At 44.8% G+C, this 17,654-nt stretch overlaps 7 protein-coding genes across 7 annotated transcripts; 2 read left to right on the forward strand and 5 right to left on the reverse strand.

Annotated features, from left to right (window-relative positions):
- Window positions 1-2,966: 2,966 nt before the first annotated feature.
- Window positions 2,967-3,572, forward strand: PAAG_06440 (hypothetical protein; the record flags this gene model as incomplete). Its single annotated transcript, XM_015845891.1, has 2 exons — window positions 2,967-3,278; window positions 3,336-3,572. 2 exons carry the CDS (start codon window positions 2,967-2,969, stop codon window positions 3,570-3,572), a joined length of 549 nt encoding a protein of 182 aa, XP_015700117.1.
- A 1,397-nt stretch (window positions 3,573-4,969) lies between these two features.
- PAAG_06441 (pH-response regulator protein palF/RIM8) lies at window positions 4,970-7,403 on the reverse strand (the record flags this gene model as incomplete). Its single annotated transcript, XM_002791656.2, has 2 exons — window positions 4,970-6,850; window positions 6,942-7,403. The coding sequence occupies 2 exons, from the start codon at window positions 7,401-7,403 to the stop codon at window positions 4,970-4,972; spliced, it is 2,343 nt and encodes a 780-aa protein (XP_002791702.1).
- Window positions 7,404-7,892: 489 nt separating this feature from the next.
- PAAG_12228 (hypothetical protein) lies at window positions 7,893-9,117 on the reverse strand (the record flags this gene model as incomplete). The annotated part of the gene is made up of 3 exons (XM_015847743.1): window positions 7,893-8,113; window positions 8,280-8,468; window positions 9,063-9,117. The coding sequence occupies 3 exons, from the start codon at window positions 9,115-9,117 to the stop codon at window positions 7,893-7,895; spliced, it is 465 nt and encodes a 154-aa protein (XP_015702655.1).
- Window positions 9,118-10,105: 988 nt separating this feature from the next.
- PAAG_06442 (phosphopantothenoylcysteine decarboxylase) lies at window positions 10,106-10,807 on the forward strand (the record flags this gene model as incomplete). Its single annotated transcript, XM_002791657.1, has 1 exon — window positions 10,106-10,807. The coding sequence occupies one exon, from the start codon at window positions 10,106-10,108 to the stop codon at window positions 10,805-10,807; it is 702 nt and encodes a 233-aa protein (XP_002791703.1).
- A 1,572-nt stretch (window positions 10,808-12,379) lies between these two features.
- PAAG_12229 (hypothetical protein) lies at window positions 12,380-12,831 on the reverse strand (the record flags this gene model as incomplete). The annotated part of the gene is made up of 2 exons (XM_015847744.1): window positions 12,380-12,724; window positions 12,781-12,831. 2 exons carry the CDS (start codon window positions 12,829-12,831, stop codon window positions 12,380-12,382), a joined length of 396 nt encoding a protein of 131 aa, XP_015702656.1.
- Window positions 12,832-14,224: 1,393 nt separating this feature from the next.
- PAAG_06443 (hypothetical protein) lies at window positions 14,225-15,012 on the reverse strand (the record flags this gene model as incomplete). The annotated part of the gene is made up of 2 exons (XM_002791658.2): window positions 14,225-14,884; window positions 15,010-15,012. The coding sequence occupies 2 exons, from the start codon at window positions 15,010-15,012 to the stop codon at window positions 14,225-14,227; spliced, it is 663 nt and encodes a 220-aa protein (XP_002791704.1).
- A 1,964-nt stretch (window positions 15,013-16,976) lies between these two features.
- On the reverse strand, window positions 16,977-17,641 carry PAAG_06444 (hypothetical protein; the record flags this gene model as incomplete). Its single annotated transcript, XM_002791659.2, has 2 exons — window positions 16,977-17,491; window positions 17,545-17,641. 2 exons carry the CDS (start codon window positions 17,639-17,641, stop codon window positions 16,977-16,979), a joined length of 612 nt encoding a protein of 203 aa, XP_002791705.1.
- Window positions 17,642-17,654: the final 13 nt, after the last annotated feature.

Below are 17,654 nucleotides of genomic sequence, written 5' to 3' on the forward strand. Positions count from 1 at the left end.
ATGGATGATTGCGGACGCAGCCAAAATTTGGTTCGCTGAAGATTTGAAAATCGCCTGCAGCAAGGCTCGTGGTGCATACGATCTAACTAACACACCATCACAAGGTACAACAAACTGGTCTGTCTTCGGAGTTGCTCTATCATTAGGTCTGTGGCTAGAAGCCTATGACAAGTGAGCCCAGGGCTTGCAGCATCACGTAAAGATTAGTTGAGTTGCCATTGTGAGCCAATCTGCCAGAAGAAGTCAGTTCCTGATCAGCGAGCTGACATCAAATACTGTGCCATAGGCCTGTAGCGACCTGTTTCTCTCATGGATACGAATGAGAGCCAGTGACCTGAGCGGGGCGTCAAGCATGGAATGAGAGGTCGCGTCATGCTGCTTTCATGTCATGATTAGCTGTCTGAGTTGTGGCTTAAGGAACGAGTTCCTCAGGTCTCCACGACTTGCAGGGTTTCCTGTCAGGTCTGTATGTTCAACTCCTCCCCCTCAATGAAGCACGTTCTTTGGGATGTTGCGCGTGGCTAACGCTCTGTCCTACCAGAAAGCCAGGCTCGGTCCAAGGTTTTGGATTTTTGCCATCTGCGGAATAGTTGCTGCTGATCTTCCGTAGCTGTCAGGATTCATGAAGAGCTGATGGTTGAGGTGAGTTCGACCAAAGCTCTTTTGGCCTATCGGAAGCTGTAAGAAGATATGGAGCTGCGTGCTAATATCCTCGGTCCACCTCACCCATACGTTCCAATTAACTCTAATTTATTTTAAGTTACCACCATTCTCTCATCTATTACATTGAGCTAGCTTACTGCAGTGTCGTTGATCCCTTGGGCGTCAAACGAACCAACGATAAGCAACAAAGGATGAGACTCGGTTAACTATGTGCATGGACATATGTGATAAAATGCATGCACTGGACCTGCTATGGTTCGGACGCACGTTGGCATTTTCGCTGTACTATGAAAACTACTGTCTGTGTTCTTCTGAAAGAATTGGTATGTTTTTGTCGAACAGAAGAAGCATTTTTCCAGGTCAATCATTCGGGTTCATTCCACCGCAACTAGCACCATTTAACTAACTACCCAGCCGAAATGTGACCCATTTGCATAAATGTCCGCCAAACCCCACTTAAAACGATAGCCAACTTTCGATCCCTTGTTAGTCTCCCCATAACTAACTCAGAGGTGAAGCCACGGTTCCCTCAGTCAAAAACTTGTAATTAAGTTGAATGGATTGGCAAAGTACCTTTTCTCTCGAACGATAAATAACAAACCGTCGAGAAGCCGAAGAGAAAACGTGTTTTGAGCTGACGAGTAGGCCGTCAACATTTAACTAGTTAACGAACTTTACCCAGCAGCATACAGAGAACCAAAATTGAGCCAGGTTGCGGAACAGATACGGAACCATGAGTTCATTGAACTCCGGGAATTCACCACCAAAACAACTTGATATTCTAGCTGCAGCCTCAAATGGCATGTTCCAAATCCTCGTAAGGTTTTCAGGATCATCTTGGATATTTTGTGTAATGAATGACTATGCTTCTAGAGATAACTAGTTAGTTAGCTAACACTATGTTCAAGTCCATTTCTAAGAAGCTCAATTAAAAGACTGATTTTAGAGGCTAATTGAGTTTCCCTTGTCATGCAGTTTGTTAAGGATTAGTTGTATCCCTTGCTACTTTGGATTCCCAGGTCACTGTTGACGAGTTACCCGCTCAGGTAAACCCCCTTCCGCTAGCTAACGCTAAATGAGTTGTTAACCCATTATTTTGAAACCTTTCCTCTTGACCTGGTCAGACTATAGCTCCAGAACCATTCAAAGGACGGACGGTGTGGAAAACTTCCCTTGCTGAGTCGCCGTCGCCGAAGTCTGCCTCGATTGCTGATCGTCCACGCTTGTTATTCTAATCCATCAGAACCCCTCCACGAGGTTGTGAACAGCCAAGAAAAAAATCCCAGCCGGCAAGGGCTGGCATCCATTGCTGATCTTCAATGGACACTTTAAATTTCGAAACTAAAATCTGCTCAAAATCTGAGTCAATCGCAGGTCACCCGAGAGAACTAATATGTGGCAGACCGCGATCCATAAATGCGCACGAGCTACCTTATCTATTATCTATACGAGTAAAAGAAGAAGAGATCAAATAAAAGTGAGAGGCCAAATTTCAAACAATGTGCATCGGTTTAATAAATTTGGGATGGGTTCCTGGGCACTGTCCGAATTTCAAAAAAACTCCGACTAAAAATAATAGATAAATTAAAAGATCGGAGTTCCAACAGAGTCCCAATGCTCTTTTGGACACCATTTTGCCGGAATAATCATCTCGCCCACAACTCATTGCACCCAATCGACCGGCTTTTTAATGATCGATAACGACGATATCGTCAAGCGGGGAAATTTAAGGTTATTCTTAGCTACGCGGTCGCTAAACCAGATATGGTTTAGCGGCACGGGTAGTTACCAAGGTTGGGGCATCCATGGATTCTCCCAAAGATCAGGCATAGCACTGAACATTTGTAAACAATCAGTGTTGGAATCTGGAGAAAACAGCTTTCTTCAGAGCAGGACACTCGAGTGTCGAAATCTAGGTATAATTATAGTGTCTCGTTCAGTGCCATCATTTCCCTCTTCCACGCAATGCTCCCACTGCAGACTTCACCTATTTATCCTCCAACCATGCGGATGAGATAGGATATCGTACACCTACCACTCTAGAGGGAAAAGATCCAGGTCTACGAAATAAAAAGCCATCCCAAGATGCTTCTAAATCTACAAGCGGATCTGACAAAAGACCAACAACAGGGATATCTCAACTTTTCCACCACCACTAGTGCTTCCTGCTGACGATATCTCTCTTGATCCAAGCTACCCTTCTCAAAGCTTTCACTCCTGGATACACGAAGAGGAAAAGGATTAAATTACGTCAGGGAGAGCCGTTGTCTATGTTTCTTCCCCTCCTCCTGAGGTTGACAACGATGTTTCATTTATCCATCAAGTGGGATTTGACACGAACCCATTGCAATCGACCTCCTACACATCCAAGGGCCTACAAGTTCTGGATTACACATACAGATATTCTACCATGGCTTGCCGGTCAAACTATTTCCCACATCACTTTCTTTACAAGCTGGGAAAGTGAAGGCTCAGGGAGTTCAAAGAGCAGAGCAAAGCCTGACGAGCCTCGTTATATTGGCTTTAATATCAAAACGGAATGTGTGCGAATTCGAACTCTCAGTTCACCGGATAAAGTCTTTCCACGGCAACTAAACCTTGATGGCCTTCTCGATGTAGCTATAAGAGTGTTCTTGAAGATGTATATGCACTAATTCTGCTTGTAAAACAAGTTCTTTACAAAAGTTGCGAATGATATATTTGTTTGTGGTCGAGTATACGGTGGGAGTCGCGTTGCGGTGGTTTCAACCGCGAGATATAACCCGACGCTCGATGGTAAGCAGAATATCGACCGTGAGCACAACTGGCCAGCATCACACTGTCAAGAATATGTTAATTCATATGTTGATGGTTCAAGACCCATAAAGAGAACGAAAAATTTCAAATTCTGCACAGGGGAGTGGGCCTGATGAAGATACATCATCTCCCTCACGTGCCGCATTACTGACACATGTCTCTCTTGAACTGTTCCCAACTGCAGCGCAATTATCAGGTCTCTGGCTTGGTTGAGTTTGTCGAACTGCCAGCCATGAGCTGGGCCTCTGTTTCGGCATTGATCATTGCATGTACTAAGCTTGTTCAATACAGGGTATCTCGTCGCTTGCGGAAGACACGAGACAGCAGCCTTACCTTTTGCCCTATAGATCTCTCAAAAATTTTGCAGGCAACCGGCACAACTGCCAAAGAACGCTATTTGTCTCTCTTATCATTTTTGCAAAAGACGCGAGGAGATACATTTATATGCAGCATTTGTTGCGTGACTTAGCGCCAGGTTGGAGAATATGTTAAGTTAGGCATGTATCATTATATCATAACGATATGTGTGTTGCGTTGCCGGTTCCAGACCCATTGATGATTTCTCTTGGTTTCCCTGGGTTCCTGTGATGGGTTACACTTTTTCTATGAATATATGTGCATCTCCAACATCTTTCATCCTTTCACAACGGTTTACATGTTCACATTCTTTCAAAGATATGTTCTCAACTTCATACAAGAATTTGTGAATTCATTCATCAATTTGTTTTATGTGCCCAAAACTTCTTTCAAGCTTCTCCTAGATTCCCTAGTTTGTGAAGCAGTATTCAACCCTCATTTTCATTTAAGTAAGGCGACTGCAGTGAGGTCCACATAATAAGAATCATAATAAAAGTTGACACTCTCCAATCCTCTTGAACAATCCTCAAGTGGCATCTTTACTTTTCCGTGCATTTTTTTCTCTTCATAAAATCGCCACAAGTCAAACAGAAGAGGGAGACGAGAGGAAAAGAGAGAACATGAAAAAGAATTCCTGGTATGCAATGACAGAGAGATAACTTCACCATTTGTCTTTGATATCTCAACCCCTAGACATGAGACAAAAATGGCCGTCATAAAATTATGTTTTCAAAGAGAAATTCAACAATGCAACATATATATATTGAATACGGCATATAACATGTACGCTTCCAAGGTATGAAAGAAAAAAGCAAAGAGAAATTGAGGGGTAATATAGATAAGGCTGATCAAGATGGTGAATGGTATAAAAATATACCGCAAGACTGATGGGGTGTATGTTAGGGAGAAATGAGAGCTAAATAGGGGTCTAGGTCTTCAGGGCTTTATAATGGAAGAAAAGTAGAGGAATATAATTCACTTGAAAAACGTATCAGTTGAATCATAAGGTATAGTGTAGGTATCATCATGTCAGGAATCTGTTTGAAAAGTTGGTATAGAGTAGAAATCAGATGTAGGAGCTGGCAGGAGAAATGGCTGCAGAGATAAGTGTGAACTATAAATGGCAACAAGTACAACGATGAAAAATAGCGTGTTATCGTTGATACCTGGGTAGTGACTCAGAAGTTGCCAACGGTTGGGTCAAATCATCCTCCGTCAGCATGGGCGCCGACGGCATGAGACGAGCAACTTCCTCACCACCTGGGGAGGAGGTCACGATGGTTTCATCTGTTGGATCTGGCGAACTTGCTTGTGCAAGGAGCCGCTGTCTCTCGAGCTCCTGTTTATCGTCCTGCGCCGTCACGGGTGTCCTCGTACTGTTGCTGCCTTCTAGTAGTGATTGTGGCAAAGGCGGAATATTGGTGCTAGTTTGATAAAATGGGGTGATGGAGTCGACTGAAGAAGCGGAGGCTACGAAGTTGCCATGGATATAATGCGAATTAAAATGGTTGTTCGAAATGTGCTCATGAGGACTCTCTTCGAAGAAAATGGGGGCAGAGGGCGCGAGTGCTGAGGCCGTCGTGGAAGAGTCAACTTCTGCTGTATCCTCTTGTTGTGACGGCTTGCTGGGGAGAAGTGCCTCCTCAGCTCTCCGTAGTCGGGTCTTTTCGTCAATTTCCTCCTCTGGGAGAGTTGGAGGAATAAATTGGGGAGTATGATATGACGCAAACTGCCCGCGCGGAGGATGTGCTTGCCATCCGCTTACTTCATTATTGTCATAACCGTTTTCATTGGCATAATCGTGGTCGTTGTGTCGGTGTGTGTAAGGGCATTGGTACTGGTGGTCCCACTTGTAGACATTGTTATGTTGGACAATTTGGGGCGTCGTGGAATGGTCGTCAGCAGCTTGGTTCATTTCCGTCGTTTGATTTTGATTTTTTCCGGAATCCTTGGTCCCTATCACAACTTCAAAAACGCAAGCAACCACACTCTTCTCTCGTCGTACTTGGTCAGTGTCAAGTATATTGCCTGCCCAAGGAGACGTAATTTGGTTACGTCCCTTTTCTGACAGAGTAAGGACTTGGCCACTAGAACTGTAGCTATAGTTGCTAGAGCCCGTCATCATGTTTAAGCGGGGAATGAATCGATCCTGACCAGCTAATTTCCCTCGCAAGTCCATCACCACTTCAAGGTAATATCGGAAACTAATCATACCACCAGGGACGTGCGTTATAGTTGGAAAAACGTCTTCTGGAATCCTAATGGACGTCTTTACAGAAGCCATCATGGTAACTGGGTCCACAATCAACGGGGCAAATATTTGTGACAGGTCTTTCCGGAAGACGCTGCAGGATCTGGTGGCGCCAAATGATAGCCCGCCTAACCCAGTGAGGGATTTTGGGTAATAGTCTTCATACACTGGCTTCTTTCCCTTTTCAGCAGGCCCTACAGGGATGGAAGGGTGGTAATCAATCCTGCCCTGTCGATACAGGGTTATGATAATCCCATTTGGACTCCGTATAGGTTTCGTGTGCTGTATTGTGATCTTAACGGGTAGAATATCACCAGGAACTCCCCCAGGTCGCAAAAGCTCTGTTGTAGCTTTGATGGTCTTGTCTAATGACGAAGTATTCGTGCTCTGAGAGTCGTCATTTGCGACGCTTTGACTGTTGGTGGAGTTTGGTTCACTGATGACCTGAAAGCTCTGTGTGCTGTTGGTCATGCAGCTAGAATTGCTTTGCTCGCTGGAGACGGGACTTAGCGGTGGCCTATGTTCAATACCGTTCGGAATGGGGTCAGCAGATGCTGAGTTTTGCGTAATCCGTCCCCGAGAGGTGCCTTTTGTCTTTGACCGCGCCTTGGATCTTCTTAATACTGGTTCAAGCGAGATAATGCGTAGTTTTGGAAGAGGTAGCGGAGCAATATCGATGGTTTCAAGAAGAGTGACCCTTTTATCACAGGATAATGTGGGAGATATGGTTGTGGGGCGTGTGAGGTTAGACGTTAACATATAAGAGATGGTTCCACGTTCAAACTAAAAATGTTGATCAGTATGCAAATGTGCAGGGCTCACCACACCGCAACAGAATGCCCAGTGTCCCAAGGATAGCTTCTGTTTCACATACCGTAATACTACTGGGTAATCGATAAGGTGGAAATTCCAGATTAAACTTGAACTTGTATATTCCTTCAACCAGGCGGCCATCTCCGCAAAGCACAATTTCATCTTCGAAAAGAGTGGCAAACCCGTTCCCCAAGTATTCACTATTCCTCCTGCCACGTCCCGGACCAAGAAACCCAGATTCCTCGGAACCTTCACCTGGCGCAACTGTATTCTTAAAAACCTTCACATAGCCATGCAGACAGAGAACCAAATGAGTTATGCGGATGGGTTTCACAACCTTCAGAATCACGCAGCCCTTCACTGCCTCACCTGAAAAGTATGTCCTGTACGGTTCATCTAGCTGAATATAAAACTCCGCAATATTCCGTGATCGGTTACCCAGGCGGTTTGTAAACTTGGAGATTATGGATCGGCTCTTGGTAGACGAAGGGAGGGAGGATCGGGGAAGAGGATCAAAAGACATGGCAGGTCAGATATGTATCGATCGTGTCCGCAAACACAACGGCTCGCATGAGTGTTTTTTGAACAAACTTTTGCGGCAGTGAGGGAATGGAAGCAAAGGGAGGCTCGAAGAGGTGAGAGGTTGGCACGCGAGTCCTTTATGAATGCGCCACTCTCTGGATTGCGTGGTCCCCCGGATCGAGACTGAGTGGGATGCGTCGATTTCTACGAAATTGGAGGTAGGTCAGGAGGAGGGGAAGAGAGGCGTGCGGATAACTAGAGGTGGGCAACGCCGTGCCGCTCGACCGTTTTAAAGAGGCGAAATGAGAGAGAGACAAAGTTATGGGGGTAGGCTGTGAGCCGTGTGCTGAAGCGAGCGGCTAGATTGTCAGACGTGGGAGGAGTGAACAAAGAGCGATAAAGTCGTTGTTCTACACATCTGCGGAGGCTCCGATAGACGGATTAGCGAGAGTGAACAGATAGCATTTCATGAATCTGGATGTCCCAACTCTCAAAAAATGACGGTGTGCGAGTAGTTGGAGTTGGAGTTGTTGCTGTTGCTGTAGCCGTAGTGGAAGTGATAGTAGTAGTGGTGGAAGTTGGCACACGAGGTTCTGTCCGGACATGTATCTGGTGTGTCGCCCAAAATTACAAGGGGGTTAGTCTGACCTGCTGTGGGCTGCGGGAGGGGGAACAGCCACCACTCCTTCAGGAGAAACGGATACTTAACAGCTGCAGACTGCGGTCACTGACTGCTATTGCTGTTACTTCTGCGACTTGAAACCCAGCCAAGTATTATTATTATTATTAAGAAATCTTTTGGTGTGCTCTTCTGTCCTTTTCGTTCTCCTGCATGAACAAGCACAGCGGATGATCCTCGGTATCTACCTACACGTACTGGACAGTATAATTTGATATGCGCGTGAGCGACCGAGAATGAGCGACAGTGGCCGGAGAACTATTTCCGGGGGCATGGCTATGGTCGCAATCACAATGCCTGGGCGACTAGGTCTTGCAGTCAAGCTTTTGCCAATAAAAGCTTGGAAATCATCAGATCGACATCTTGGTCTTGAGCCCGCCCTCTTGTCTGTAAAGCGATTACCGTATAGGAGACCAAATGTCAGAATAATAAATAATGGCGCCGCTGATTTGTAGGGTTTCAAGATGGAGAGAGATATTTAAACCAATAACACGAGCAAAACATAATTATCCACCCCATGTCTCCATGTTGGAAATGACCAACATAGCCTTGGAACTAAAAAGAGGGTGAGAAAACGAGGCACATTTCAAAAATTCCATTCGCTAATGTGCGTCGAGTCTCTTTCGCCCTGACTGTTTTGTGGTGTCTTTCTAACTGCGGACAGGTACCTAACAACTTTGGGTTTAGGCAATCCCCAAATGCCATGTCCAATGCCAATTCCACAAAGCCTCGGCCCCGAGATTAAACCCAGTGGACCTCATGACTAGCCGTAGGCGAGATAACCATGTTGTTAGTGGGACGGGGGAGAAGGAGAGAAATCGCAAGCAAGAAAATGAAGAGAAACGATGGATGTCAGGAATCAGCAATGGACATTTAATAGTGCTTCGGCCTCATCTTTCTCAATATCAATAATAATTGTCCTGGTTAGCAAAGAACCTTTCGTCAAATGCATGCATTATGCGTCGAAACCTCGAAACCTACCTAAGGAATCAGCCCGAGAAAAGACAATTAGTTTCTTGGCAAGAATAACAAGCATTTTCGCTGGACCCGGTCCAGCCGCTTGTTTTGAGAATATTCTCTCATGAATCATCTCATGGTTGTTTTCCGCGCTTCTTCAGTGCTTCCATCCAACACTGCATTTTCTTCTTTTGCCTGGGATACGGAGTTGTTACGCGCGTATTGGAGCCCACCTCCTATTATTTCCTTTTGATTGTTGGGTTGGATTTCTTTTTGGTGGGAACCTAACAATCGCCTCTGTTGGAGGAAACAATTTCACTGGGACTGGTCCTGCGGTTGCCAATAATAAAAATTTGTATCAAATTCTCAAGTCCTTGATTTTTATCTTCCTATTCCACAATGCATGCTCACTGGCGTATCTCTCTTCAAGTTCAAGTCCATACTCTGAGTAAACCCGTCGCTGCAGGATAATGCATCCGATTCTTAATCAAACAAGCATGCAGGTGCCAAACAGTAAGTTTCTGCTCGTTTTGGATTCGTACCATAGATCGCTTGATAGCCCGCTGCCCATGTCTGACAAACGATAAAGGAACTAACTCCGCCGTTAATATTCCTCAGGATACGTTTTCGAAAAATGATTAACCGAATCCACCAGACTAACCCCCTTCAGAATCCTTAAACAAGACAATAAGCCGTTAGACGTTTTGCGAAGATACGACATTCCAAGTCATAGGCACTTCTGTAGGGACTCCTAAACGGCAATAAAAACTGCAGTGGTACTTAATAATAGAATCTGTGATCAAGAGCGTTGTTAGAAATAGAAAGGTTTCAAGGATCGAGTTATTGGTTCCAGGGTTATCTCGATGCTTACGTGAGCAACCGTTAACTCACTCACTCACTCACTAGTTAAGACTCTGTTGGATCCATCGTCCAAGGATAAATCAAAACGTGGAATGCCTTACAGCATTCCTACACCATAAGCACCATACACCTTGGTACCTGATAGGACAGCATACGTTCAAGGAATAAATCGACACTGGACATCTAACCTTAAAGCCAGCGTCAAAATGTCTCATCAATCGCCAGCTGCAACAGTTGCAGCTGCAATCCAGGATGGCAAAACACATCTGCTCTTAGCCGCAAGCGGCTCGGTTGCTACCATAAAACTGCCTCAAATTATCTCAGCGCTGGAGAGATATCCTAATCTCTCGATCCGTGTCATCTTTACAAAATCGGCTACCCACTTTCTTCGTGGCCAGTCCGCAGAACAGCCAACAGTGGCGTCTTTAGCCTTGCTTCCAAATGTTGATTCCATCCACGAAGACGAGGACGAATGGGTCGAGCCGTGGACCCGGAACGCAAATATACTTCACATAGAGCTCCGCCGTTGGGCGCATCTATTGGCAGTCGTCCCCATGTCTGCCAATCTGTTAGCGAAGGTGACCGGTGGCCTCTGTGACGATCTCCTGACGAACGTGATTCGTGCCTGGGAAATTCACCCTGCAGACCCCAAAAGAAGACCGATCATCGTTGCGCCGTCGATGAATACCATGATGTGGACTCACCCGTTAACGGCAAAGCAATTAGCTGTACTCAACAATGAGTGGGAGTGGTTTGAGGTGCTTCAGCCACAAAGTAAAACCTTGGCGTGTGGTGATACTGGCCAGGGTGCCATGTGCGAGTGGAATGAGATCGTCAGTGTGATTGAAAAACGACTTGCTGCTACGAATACTAGTTTAGCGACCACGCCTCAGACGGAAGCATCATAAATAACTTCTAACACGAGCTCATTTTGATTCTTTGGTCCCGGTCTGCACAATACACATCAGCTGAAAATGCCCTTCGATGGGGTAGAACTATTTTTGGCTCCTTCAATTGCACTTACCGAAGGGACATGGAGCCGGTTATGGCATTTTCAGCATGTTTTCGTCCTTAATTTCTCCATATCCCTTATATCAACGGGAAAGCTCAATCCAACGAACCATCTTCTTCGCGACTCTTCCGACATTCTCCTTCCATCAACAGACCTCAAGCAATGAAATTACGGACCCTACCCCCCTTAATGCACCCCATCGTGGGCTGGGAAAAGCTCCCATTACATAACTGGAGAAAGATGCACCTAAATAACCCTGGGCAAGTAACATTCCTTGCTGGAAGGAATTATCGACAGGAAGACCTTTGTTTGAAACGCTGGTGACACGCCCATCCCTCGAAGCTCCAACAAAGATTATTATTATTATTATTATTATTATTATTATTATTATTATCTTAGCTTTGCTATAGCTCAAGCGAATCACTTGTCGTATAGCACAATGCTATCACATGCTCTACGATATTTCAGTTGCGATTACCTATTAACTTGGGAAACGGCCGCGTCGAACATCCTCCTTGATTGCCTCAATCTGGTACGGGGCCATACTCCTGTACATTTTTTCCGACTTCCCGCATAAGACACAAACTCGGTCTTGGTGGCGACTTCTCTATTTTGTCTTCGCATTAGGTTCTATCTCTTTGTCAACTACATATTAGTCACATATTCCAAAAGAAAAGATACTCATTTATGAATGAATTGTCAGACCCTGCCATACGGCCTCTACCATTTCCACACCTATCATTCCTTGAACATCCCTGGAATGGACAGCATATTTGGCACTTAAAGGCGAATTGCATATTCTTCTTTCCGCCAGTTGAAACAGATATCAGATGTTCGTTGTTTGTACGGAGAACTGTACGAACGAAGAACCGATCGAATGGTTAGCCCGCTGTGGAGGGGTTGTCATAACCCATGTCTGCGCGAAGCGCGATAACTTCCAGGGTTCGTATTATTATTGGACTGAACATTCAGGAGGTGTGGAACAAAAGACCTTGCAAATACTAGAAATTTAAATGGTGAAAGCATGCAAAATACCTCTCAAATAGATTCATGAGTCATTTAAGGGGTTTTCTCCCTGTGATACACTCTGCATTAGTTGATCCGCCACTAATGAACCCCCGATACTAATGGGATCTCTCACCCCATAACGATGAGACACGGGGTGGAGTTATTTGGCTCTGGTATTCATATTTCAAGATAAATTTCTAGTGTGTGCAAAGGATTATGTTCCACACCTCCGTACAGTACAAACCGGAGCGTCGAGGTTGGATGTACATCCAATCATTCTCCCAGGGTTTCCCAAATTCACGATAACGTGTCAACCTGGTCGAAGCTGGTCTGGTCCTGCCCCTTCATTTAGCCAGCCACTGACATACCTTGCAATTTCGAAGTTGGAACTTTGACTGCCCCTTCTATGCAAACGTGGGGAATCTGGGAACACTAAGACCGCCATGAACACTTATTCCACTTAAGCTTTTTGGAATTCTTTCTGGGCCTTGGCCCCTTGGCTGGGATGAGAGATGTGGACCAATAGAGATTGATGTGTGGTTACATCATTGGAAGTGACGGTGCAATTATTTACTTTTTGTTGTACTTGGTCAGCCGCTGTAAATCCTCGTGTCCCTCTTTGTGGTGGACTAGAAGGCAAGGAAAGGAGAGAAAGGTTGAGGACTGAGGCGTATAGGTCTGGAATTTCACTTTGTTCTATGATTGAGTCTTCTTTGGTCACCTTCATGGCGAAAAATCCCTTTGTGTCTGAGATCAGCTCATTTTGACTTTGGGGATGCCGTTGAGGTCCGAAAGTTGTACGGACCTGTGTGTTCTGTACATACGTATGTCCATTGTTGCATGGCAATCGCATGGCGTCACGACTTGCTTATGAGATGATTCAAATATGCCCAGAATCCTTTCACGAGTCATTATAGAACACCAGCCTTGGTTTGATGCGAGAACTTTTCTCCGCGGGAAAATTATGTCCGTTAACTATCCGTTAGTTCCCTTGGTGGGTTACCTTCAACTCCCTTTTTACCAGGTTTGTATCGCCCTCGCAGGGTCTGTTCTTCTTCCTCAGTGACCTATCGACCTCGTACATCTCAACAAGGATTGGTGAGAAACTCACTTGTAATATTAGGTACGCTATGACTCAACCATCACACGGTAACTATTGGTAGAGTCAAAAAGTCCCTGGACATTTTTGCATAGCCTAGATATCTCTCACTATAATCGATATGTCAAACATTCTACATGTCACTTAACAGTAGGAAATAATGGTCAGTGGGGACTGATCTACATCATCCCTCCAACCCAAACTACTTCTTACGCCATTGGAAGATATGTAACGTGGCTCTTGCCATCCGTGCCAATGATAACTCACATAGTAGATTTTATTATTATTATTATTATTATTTTATTTTAGTTTTAATTTTTGCGAGTTTGGCCAACTATGCGTGTTCTGGAGCCCAACAGTGCCGTGGCTGCAAGGACTAGAGAACACATTCTGCTGCTCCTGAGATCGAGTTATTATGACTTTTCAGCTGTTCATGGAGTTTAATGTTCGCCCGTGACTCGATGGTCGATTGTGTTGGGCTGCTCCGTCGCGGAGGTCGTTTATCTTGTTTGGTCATACAATTCTTGTCGACTGAGATAAGCTGCTGAATGGTTGCTGGCGTGTTGATTGCCCTGAGATTTTTGGATGCAAACGAAGTTTCTATTGCCTACGCTCCAACATTCGAATATGTCGAGCCGATGACGGATGGTTTGTCGAAGGTCGGTAGTTCAAGCCAGTTCTGATTCAATTGATCACACTACACAACTCCTTTATTTCAATGACCTTGAGAATCTGGTTCTCTCAATGATCATTCAAACTTTTGAAGTGCAGAATTTAAAGATGAGATATTACCTGCCAAAGCTGGCGAGCAATGATGGACCATCTTATTGCTGATGTTGAACTCTTTTTAATCTTGTGTGATGTCACTCATACTTCTTATTTGAGAGAGACGAAAGATCGCTAAGAATGCTCAGCTGATGCAAGCTGATGCAAAAACATCAACGTTCAGCCTGGCTGTTATTCTGGCTTCAGTATGGCATGCAGACAAGAATCTCCCGTTTCAACTGCCGGGACTTGTATTCCATGGAAAATGGGGGGACACATGTGGATGCTTATGCGGAGGATAGCAGTTTCAATATATATAGTTTTCAATACATTCATGCTGAAGAATAATGAACATTATAAAACGAAATCATACCCTGCTTCATGCCCTGAGTATTAAATAGATTTGACCTGGGTAAAAAGCCCTATCCATACATGCACCGATTAAAACTGCAATTCCCTCAATCCTTCCCCTTCCACGTACTCCTCACCATAACACTCCCGCTTTACAGCCTCCACGGTCTCTCTATCGCCTCCAGCAATCTTCCTGAGATACTCTTCTAGTACATAGATATTATCCGTCCACATCTCGGCCTCTCCCTTCCACCTTTTTATATCCTCCTCTTTCCTTTCAATGCCTCCACCAGCTCCCCCGTCCAGATAACTCTCCTCCTCTATCTTCAACATCATCACCTCTGCTTCCCCCTGCGCTTTCCTAGCCAACAATGCTCCCCTCTCATGCTCTTCATCCCCTCCACTATTCTCAATCTCAGTCAGAGCGGCGGCCTTCCGCTCTTCCAGCTCCAATACGACCTTCTCCAACTTCTCGAGCTCTTTCACGAGACTATTCTTTACCTTCTCCCTCTCCTTTTGCTCCTCACCCGCCCAGGCCCAATACCAATTGCCACTTCCGATTTTCTCCACGTGCAGCTTTCCATCGTCTGTCAGGGCTTGGATATAGTCTTTCACCTGCATGCCATTTATGGATGCGACCGCAGGGAGACATTTCTCAAGGTCTTTGAGTGTGTGGCATGTGCGTGATGCGTGGAGATGGTTGAGTATCAGTTGTTGTTTTGCTGCGGGAGTGAGTGATTTCGAGGGAGCCTTTTTGTATTTTGACAATTGTTGGTTTAATTTTTATGCAGAAATAGAAAAGAGGGTTAGGAGTAAACTGAGTTACCATCTTATTCTTGTTTGTTAGGTGGTAAGGGATTAGGATGTTCACTTACCATTGTGTCTCCAGTGATGATGCAGCGCACTCTTCATAGATACTGTACATGCAAGACAGCCATAGAGCAAGGGCATAGGAAAGAAACTGTGGTGTCCTCGCTAATGTAGATATTTGGCCGTTTGGAGCTGGCATATTCGTATGATATCGAACGATATCACACAATTCCCGGCTGCTCAGCTAGGAACAGGCAAGGCGGAAGGAAGAAGGTTCTTCCTGGACGGAATTGAGCCTCCTCCGTTTCGTTGGGCATAATGATGATTTTGCTCAGAGAACCAGCAAGGAATGATTGAAAGATCACAATTTCTACAATTATCTCAATCAACTGTAGCTTCAAATGTCCAGGCTGCGGCATATTTGATATAGCAATACATCTATCTGATTGTGTATTAAGCAGCCAATGTGAAATTTGAGTCTTACATCCATTGGTTGGACCCTCGGGCAGGAACCACACGCATATCTGCTTGGATGCTGCCTATGCTATCATTTAACGCAGGATAGACTTTGCACAATTAAAAAAAAAAAAAAAAAAAAAAAAAAAAAAAAAATGAAAAGATGAAACGAAAAGCAACCAGGGAAGATTTTCCTTCCATAGAAAGATTTAAATAGAAGCCGTTAAAGCTCCATCTTCACCACAGGCCATTTTTATAATGAACCAAAAGTTGGACATGCGACAAAGCAGAGATATGAATGATAGCATATGCCAAATAGAAAACAATGGAAGAGCTCTTCCAAGGAGTGTAATGGACATATTGTAGCAAGGGAAAGCGGATAAATCAAACTCCATATAAGTCATCAGAAACCGCGTCAAGCACATGAGATAAGAGACAATCTCAGCTTCTCAGGACTCATCACGACATTTCCTAGCTGCTTATCAGAACAAAACAGTGCTTTTACCTCATCTCTTTCTGCGCCCGTCTTCCAATAGTGTTAAGGTTTCTCAAAGTGTTTTCCTTATATGTTAGAGAATAGAAAGCCATATGAACAAACATCAAAAAGCAAACAGTATCGTCATTGCTATCGCATTATTATCCTTGTATCGAGTGTATTTGCTTAATGGCGAAAAAACAGCATCGTAAGCGCTCGAGTTCAAATTCCAAAGATATTCGTATATATAATTCCCCTTGATCAAAGGTTTCAAAAGAATGATCCTTTCACACGGGGAAGGAAAAATTTCATAGAAATATGGAAACAAGCTCCCCAACTTACAGAATAAGTTTTAAAGGGATTAAGGAATTTCCGCCCTGCTTCTGCACTGCAGTAACAGCGTCTCTGGCATCTCCATAGGTCTTGCAAGGGTGGTTTGACCCTATCGCTTCCGGAGATTGAAGTTCCAGTTCTGATCCAACACATATAATCGTCGCCAAAAAGAACCAGAGAATAAGTATGTTCGGCTTCCTTGCTTCCCTTCTCGTATTTACTTAGTCCCTCCCTTTCTCTAAAAAAAGGAAGCCTTCTGGAGAAGAAAGGTCAGGAAAAAGTCCAAAAGGCAGTCGGGGCATAGGAAATGTCCCTTTAGTTGAATCTCTAAGGAATATTGTCGCCATGCATAAGAGGTAAAACAAATGGGAAAGATCCCTACTTTGAATGAAGAAGGGGTGAGTTATAGGTAAAATAGTCGTGAAACAATGGATGTTATTGAAGGTGCAATAGAAAGGGAATAGAGAAAGTCGACAACCAATTGTCGTCTAGAATGCTATGCAAGGCCTCACCCTATTCTACAGAACCCAAAAGGGAGAGGGAACATGAAAGCCGAACCTGCTTCATTTGCCGATTCCCAGTGCAATCCTTGGACAAGACAAAGAAAATTCCATAAATAAGCGACAAAAAGGGTAAGATTTGAGGGAAACATTTCAATAAACAACCCCATTGCAACCCATATTAGGTTTCTAGGTGTCATTAAATTTTCTTTGTTTTGAAGGGACTGGCATCAAACACTTATTCAGACTGGACAGAATGGTGTGAATACTATCTTCGTTGCCTTTTGGTCCTATTTTTCCGAAGCCTCGCCGTCTCATCTCCGCTAGGCGCGCTGCCACTCCCCGCAGTGACCCGCTTGCGGCCCTGGCTTAGGGAGCCAGAACGAGGAAAAGTTTCTTCAGGGTCAGTTATCTCTTCCCCTTCAACAAAAATCATATCTCCAGTCTCGCCTAGTGATTCATTTGCGGCTTCTTCAAGAAGTATTCCCAGCGCGATCAGAGCCGTTTCATCAAAACTCAAAAAATCCGTATGTCCTTGATCAAGAGTCGCACTGGCGTAAAAATCGGAAGCGTAAGTGTGAATAGCTTTCAAAATGTCAGAGTCTGGTAATCGCTTATCAGCTGGTAGACGCTCGTCAGCGAAGTAGAAGTCATTCTCCACATATCTCACGGGGGCATTTAGACGACGGAAAAGTGCTTCCTCTGGGGCAACAGGGACTGAAGAGGGCGCATGGGCCTGGCGTGAAAGGAGCGGAGGGCGGAAACCAGAAGAAGAGACCCGACCTAGATTCAGTCAGAACTAGAGTATCAATAGTAATTCCGAGTATGCGACATACCAGCAACGGCATCGTAAACGCTAGCTTGCCGTCTTTGGCTCACCCGAGGCGGCAAGTCATTGGACGATTCCGCCTGGGACAGATAGCCCCCCGTCATTACGACTTATATC

This window comes from Paracoccidioides lutzii (assembly GCF_000150705.2).
Source record: "Paracoccidioides lutzii Pb01 unplaced genomic scaffold supercont2.18, whole genome shotgun sequence".
Taxonomy (NCBI): domain Eukaryota; kingdom Fungi; phylum Ascomycota; class Eurotiomycetes; order Onygenales; family Ajellomycetaceae; genus Paracoccidioides; species Paracoccidioides lutzii.